We start from the raw sequence: 6,803 nt of genomic DNA on the forward strand, positions 1-6,803 counted from the left end.
CACACCACAGACCACTAGAGTATATTTGTTGAATGGTTGGTTTAGCTTACTTACATAATTTGTCTTTTTAGTTGAGCCACACTTCAATCTCATTTAAGAGAATAACATTAGAACTGAGTAGGCACAGTAACATGTATATTCTCAGAATTTCTGTTTGATAGTCCTGTCAAATGAAGATCTCAGATAATTTATGAACTTAAATAATGTCTAATCTCAATTTGTTTCGTCTGTAGATAAAACCTGGCACTGCATCTCACAGTAAGACAGAGGCAGTTTCATAGAGAAAAGTATTAGCTTGGCTGCCTCAGCAGTACCTTGTTGGCAGTCCAGAAGGTGCTGCAGAAATCATTGGTGGCAAGTTCTTTATGCTTGGGTGACCCTTCGCTGTTTTTGTTGTTGTTGTACAGATCAATGCAGTCTTATTTAATTAGTTCCTTTTTGGATTAATCTGAACGATGCAGTAGAACCAAATCCCAAACCGGTGTCACCAGTAACAAAGCTGAAGGGGCCAACGACCACCACTGATGGCGTTGTGGTGTGAGAACATGTCGTTGCCGCCCCGTGTCCTTGTTGCTCCCCGTGAGTTCCCCCAATCCCCTGAACATTTCTTGTACTGCTTCCACTGCTGTATGGTGTATTCTATTTTAAGCTCTGTTAGTTTGTGTGGCCTGGTTGAAAGGAGAACAGGATTTAATAAGTCCGCTAGCTGGTGATCGCCTCTAGCATCCGATTTATGGTGGGAGACCCATATTTATACTCAGACCACATTGTGTTTCTTTGCAGGCCCTTCTGGTGCCAATGGTCAAGGGAATATTCTATTACTTCGCCATCCGAAACTAGGTGCCCAAGCCTACTACTTCAGTATAAGTTTCTGATCGCTGAGGACATAGAAAAATACATGATGATGCTTGTGGCTTGTGATTGGTCTATTGTCAATTTAGAGTAGTTCTGTTGTAGAAGCATCCTTTAAAGATAAACCAACAGCTTGCATTGACTCTTCCTTATCGTCAAACAGAAGAAGAAACACAGTATCTGTTCACTGATGGCCAACTTCATGAATTCAATTGGTTTAAGGAGCGTTATGGTTCTTGGTTCTTGGGAGATTATGTCTGTGAAGGTATGGTGGAAGCATAAACCAGCCATGCAGTTTTGCCATTGCTCTGCAAAACTTGATTTATTTTCCTTAGGGGTGAAGCCCATAACTTATTGTCGTTTCCTATAGGCAGCTTATGTGGTTTGTTGGTTTGTTACCTTGCCTCAGCAAACCTGCCAGTTAAAATTTATAACACAAGAAAATCAGATATTGCCTTAGTTTTAAGGAACATGATAATAATATAAACTTATAAAGGAATGAGGATGTTCTTCTCATTCGCTATTTTGCATATCATGTAGAACACATCAATATAAATCTACCTTGCTTCTGCAGTGAATTTAAGTACCTGGTTTTGCTATTGAATCCTGCTTTCCTTCCTACAGATGGTAGCGTTTACTATTGCACACTTGTTGACCCCATCTTCATTCTTCTACCACTTTTCGAAGCTGCACGTATGTCGGTATGTGTGGTCAAAGATACATTTTATTGTACATGATTCATATTTCATCTAGCTTTTTTTTTCAATTTAAAAGCAATTCCTTTTCCCGTGTCGCAGAACGGTAAGGATCTGGGAAAATTCAGACAGCTGGATGAAATTTTATACATCGAAGGTTATCCTGGATATCAGCACCTCATGAGCATAGCAGGAAAGCATATGGAACTGGTTTGTGAAGTTAAAGGTAGGTCTTTGGAATATATATTTGATGTACAATTACAACGATATCAAGTTGCTGTGACATTGTTAGTTACTAGTACTCCCTTGCAAGTTGCAACCTGTCAGTTGTTCCCTTTGACCACTTGCTACTGCTTGTGTCCGAAACTTGCTACTGCTTGTTTTCTTTTTCCCTTTGACCCTTTGACCACTTGCTACTGCTTGTGTCCGAAACTACAATGTTACTATACATTAGACAGTTCATAAATGCGATCTTGTTTTCTTTTTCTTGGATGATGGTTTCCTACCGGTTTTACTGCCAGACACAATAACTTTTACCCTTTTTTGTTGTTTATGGCACAAATTATTTCTGTACTTGCATACTGTGAGAACATATCCAATAAATCTTACAGAATTATTTGGTTTTGATGTTATCTTTCCTGCAGAAGTTGCTAATATGAAGTTCTTCAGGCTAGATGATTCCAAGGTCTTAACTTGGCTGTGCTGTAAGGTAGGTTGTGTCAGTTCTTACTCTGCCAACTTTCACTATGCTCCCCTATTGATCTTTATCCTTGCTGGAGAAGGCTAGTTCTGCATTGCATTTTATGAAAGCAATGACGTGAACTGCAGTTAGGGTTGGAGGTATGCTATACCACATTAAGAACAGACACACACTTCTGATTATTGAAATCACTTAAATGTTTATTGTTGTTTGCCTTGCACAAGGATGTTAACAATGAAGTCCCAAGTTCAGACTACTAAATCATAATTCGTCCACACCATTTTGTAGTTTGCTTTGATTAGATAGGTTGTATAAGAAGGCAGGTTCAGAAAACATTGACCACATTGGACACTTCGTAGGGTATGCACAATTTGTGCTTTATTTGTCATATCCAGAACCATAGCTAACTTACATACCTCCCGCCCTAACTGCATCCAGAGGCTGGCCCTGGAAAGGATTGAGTCAACCAGCACGGGTCGTGGCATCTTCAAAGAGCGCAGTCATTCTGCAGTGGTGCAGTCTCCATATCCCTTGTAACGTGAGGATGATGGGAGATCACACTCCCTTCATCTTGTCAGGACCGGCACTCTCGGCCGTGCTCTCAATCCAGCTGTTGAAGCTATCATCGACTTGCAATGCGATCAACTGAAGGGAGAACTTTGGGCGTACCTTGCCACATTTATGAGCGAAGCAGCCAGTGAGTAGGCATGGGATTGTCTCATTTGCTTGAGAACATCAGAGAGCAGTTGCTGAGAAGGTGATGAGTGTTTGGTTTAGTGACTACTAACTAGTGAGCAGCAGAGTCCTACAGCACGATCATCTGAGTGCAGGATAATAAGGCTGCTTATTAACTGATGAGCCGTTTGTTGTCACAAAAATATTTAAGATATACCATTCATTGAGAAACCAATGTAATGCATCTTGTCATGTTCTCTACCTGCATGGAGGTGGCCCTGACAAAAACAAGACAAAAGATAAGAAAAGCTAACTTACTAACTAAACTAGACAGGCAAAGCTAACAAGCATAAACATGAACATAAAATAGATATGCACTGTTGTCGCTAGTTCGCTTAATCCTTGAATGAGAGAAAGGATAACAGTTTCTCATGGTAAGTTGCTACTCTGTTTTAATCGAGTTCTGCAATTACAACCTCATGGGTGAATTGAATTCCAAATCATACTTTTTCACTTCCTCTGTACCATTGAGAATTAAATATCTACTCTCAATCTCATTTACAGGTACACAGTATAAAAGAGGCTATCTCTAAGTTAGGTAAAAATTATGCTGCTCAAGGAGAAAGAGAACTGTGTATGTCACTGTAACTTCTCGTCATCTTATTGCCCAGTTTATTTTTACAAGTGTCTGTTTATCTCATAATCAAACAGTTTAATGTTGCTCATAAGTGCGACATTGATATGACCATATTATAACATGGGTCATTGGTGTGATCTATATCCAACATGCCTTAAGCTATGACAATAAACCTCGGACTTCCTTTTCACGTAAAGTTAAGTGTGTAAACTTAAGGGAGCTTTATAGTATACTCCCTCCATTCCAAAATACTTGTCATGGTTTTAGTTGAAAAAGTACTAGTCGTGGTTTTAGATCAAATTTGAAACGGAGGGAGTATTGATCTAAGCCTAGTGGTGGGGTACAGAAAAAGTGACAGATCAAGTTATATGACTCCATTGGTACCCTTGCTTCTGTAGCACAGCTGAGATTACCATCTTTGTGCCAGTATAACTGTTCATGTATCATGTGTTATGTACTACTTCAATATGAGAAATTCCAATAAAAATGAAATTCCTGACCCACGTCAGATTTTAGAACCCTATCTTATAATTTTCTTGATAAGGTGAACTGTGATGTTCTTATGGAGCTGTTTTTACTATTTGTGCTACAGTGAAAGAGGCTGTCCAAATAATTCGTGAAAACCTGAAGGATGAACCATGGCTAACAGTACTCTGCAAGAAGTTGCAGTAAGACTTCTCTCTTTCAACAAGAGTCAGTAGTTCCCTCACAAAAAGAAAAGAAAAGAAAGTAGTTTGGTATTGTCCATGTGTCTCACGCTAGCACAATCTGCTTCACTGCAGGTTAGACATCAATGAGATAAATGATATGGCCAAAACCAATAACACGTCATTTTGTGCTGATAGTTCTCCTGTACCTGCTCCAGCTCGTCCCTCAGAGGTAAACTCCTGCAGAATGTTTTATCTTTTTGCCAGCGCCCACGCCATGTTCTCTAAGCTTGTCAAATGTGTCAATACAGGGGAGCGTAGGAAATGGCAGTGCCAAGTCAAGCAAAGGGAGGCCTGCGAAGAAACTGAAGCCTGAGGTAGGATCAAAGAACATTAAAGACATGTTCCGAAGGGTGACAAGGAGTGGGACATAACCCCGTGCGGCCTGATTTTATCATCAACATCTCACAGGGTGCTTGATATTCTTGGAGTTGCCGGGTTATCTCCAAATCTGATGTGCTGCGATGCCATCGACCATTGTTGGTTCTTGACCCAGAAACCCCTATATGTAAGCTGCATTAGCTCCTTGACGAACCCTGTTGAGCTGCACTAACTGTAGCCTTAGTAAATCAGATCTGTAGGGCGTCGATTCAATTGTTTGGACTATGAACCTTGGAATTTAGTACCCAAATTGTTAATCTCATTGAGCTGCCTGCTGAGGCTGTAACTGAACATATGCAGTTGCTTAAGTAACCTGAGCCGGTTGTAATCTACTCCCTCCGTTCCTAAATATTTGTCTTTTTAGAGATTTCAAATGGATACCACATACAGATATATATAGACATATTTTAGAGTGTAGATTCACTCATTTTGCTCCGTATGTAGTCACTTGTTGAAATCTCTAGAAAGACAAATATTTAGGAATGGAGGGAGTAGTTTATTTATTGTGTTCATGCTGGCATCCCTAGTTGCCTATGACACTGATATTCAAGAGTGTACCCATGAGTATAACATTTACATAGTTATGATTCCAGCAGGACGTGGACTGGTAGGAAAAATAACTGAAGTAACTTTAGGGCCTCTTTGATTAGCAGGATTTCTAAACGCGTAAATAAAAAAGCATTTATATCTATACCACTATATAGCATACGAATAATTTTCAATATTGAATGTTGGATAAAGCCAATCTAACGGTTTAGAGATGACATTTCTGAGCATTGTTTGCCATTGGATATCCTATTTGCTATGTTAGATTTTGTCACATGTACTGTCTAGTACTCCCTCCGTCCGGAAATACTTGTTGCATAAATAGATAAAAATGGATGTATCTAGAACTAAAATACGTCTAGATACATCCATTTCGCTGACAAGTATTTCCGGACGGAGGGAGTAGTTTCCAATACTAAGGGCATCTTCAATAGTTGTAAGATGGTTGTTGGTAAATTTGCCACATAGGACTTTATCTATGACATGTAATAAACAAGGAGAAATAACAAGGTTGTATGTATATAAACCAACAACCATTGCACAAGCTCCAAGCTGAGATGAGAGAGTAGCCATATTTATTCTCTCACTTTTCGTTGGAAAAGGTACATGCACTCTATTGGAGTAGTTGTATGTAGAGTTGTTGGTTGATGACATGGTTATTTTACCAACAAAACGTACAACCTATTACAGAGGCTCTAAGCTTTTGCACAGTGCACTTATATGAGCAAACCTCAAAGCACTATATTTCCTTTGTTCTAGAATATTTCATAGTTTAATGCTGCCATCTTTTTTCTTTTAAATAAATTGCCATTTTGTTTACTTTATGATTATCAATGTGCAATATGCACAAACCTCATCACTTTATTAAAGAGAAGCGCAAAATACTTTGTTGCTGCAGTAGTATATCAATGTGCGCATGCCTCTAAAAAAATTGTAATTCACTTTTACTTTATTTATTTATTGTTCAAGGCTTTGTTACTATCTTCATAAAATGATCTATATTTTATTTTTCAGTGGGACGATAATTAAATCTACATCTCATACATCATGAATATGTGACTCTAAAGTTATATATTTTCTTGCGTTATAATGTGGTATGTCATATTCAGTTGTGCTTTGGTTATGTATAAGTTCTCACGGGTACCTTACCAGTAGGAGTAGAGCGACATACCATCTTGAAACTATATAGTTGCATGAACATTTGATTATGTGCAAGAAAAAAACACATAGCATTCTTCACAAGAGGTTGGAGTGGATGTGAATTTTCTTAGGATTCACTTTGGATCACTGGATTGAGAACATATCAATAAAGATGAGCACAAGCATATAATTTCAGAAACATAGTATTCTTCACGAGAGGTTGGAGTGGATGAGAATTTTCTCAAGACTCCCTCTTTGGATTGGATTAGAAACACATGAATAGAACAAACAAAACAATGCCACAGTTTTGTTAGTGCAAAAGAGAGAGTTGCAAATATAGGAATAGTCGTTTGGATGAAAGACAATAAATATACCTCGATCCTATGCGATTGAGTCTTGGAAAGAGGTGGCAGTTGATGTTTCAGATTCCTATGGGACCGATACAGGCAAATCCGATCCTAGAATTTTAG

The 6,803-nt window shown here is 38.7% G+C and overlaps 1 protein-coding gene and 1 long non-coding RNA gene across 5 annotated transcripts in view; one reads left to right on the top strand and one right to left on the bottom strand.

Moving 5' to 3' along the window:
- Positions 1-4,996, top strand: part of LOC123053628 (ribonuclease H2 subunit B) — a 6,226-nt gene extending 1,230 nt beyond the window's left edge. Inside the window, exons 2-12 of one of the 4 annotated variants that reach the window (XM_044477134.1) lie at positions 234-354; positions 462-579; positions 784-840; positions 1,016-1,117; positions 1,477-1,553; positions 1,650-1,773; positions 2,192-2,256; positions 3,487-3,556; positions 4,152-4,227; positions 4,342-4,438; positions 4,518-4,996. In XM_044477134.1, the coding sequence (XP_044333069.1) occupies positions 525-579; positions 784-840; positions 1,016-1,117; positions 1,477-1,553; positions 1,650-1,773; positions 2,192-2,256; positions 3,487-3,556; positions 4,152-4,227; positions 4,342-4,438; positions 4,518-4,640 (846 nt within the window). In that variant the 5' untranslated portion in view covers positions 234-354; positions 462-524 and the 3' untranslated portion in view covers positions 4,641-4,996. The remainder of the gene's footprint in view (positions 1-233; positions 355-461; positions 580-783; positions 841-1,015; positions 1,118-1,476; positions 1,554-1,649; positions 1,774-2,191; positions 2,257-3,486; positions 3,557-4,151; positions 4,228-4,341; positions 4,439-4,517) is intronic. The other 3 variants (XM_044477135.1, XM_044477136.1, XM_044477137.1) reach the window with 3 other exon arrangements.
- On the bottom strand, positions 1,153-2,558 carry LOC123053629 (uncharacterized). Its single transcript, XR_006425728.1, has 2 exons — positions 1,440-2,558; positions 1,153-1,266 (listed from the first exon to the last, which is right to left on the bottom strand). It is a non-coding gene; the product is annotated as an uncharacterized lncRNA (long non-coding RNA).
- Positions 4,997-6,803: the final 1,807 nt, after the last annotated feature.

Source organism: Triticum aestivum, chromosome 2D, assembly GCF_018294505.1.
Source record: "Triticum aestivum cultivar Chinese Spring chromosome 2D, IWGSC CS RefSeq v2.1, whole genome shotgun sequence".
In the NCBI taxonomy this organism is placed as follows: Eukaryota; Viridiplantae; Streptophyta; class Magnoliopsida; order Poales; family Poaceae; genus Triticum; species Triticum aestivum.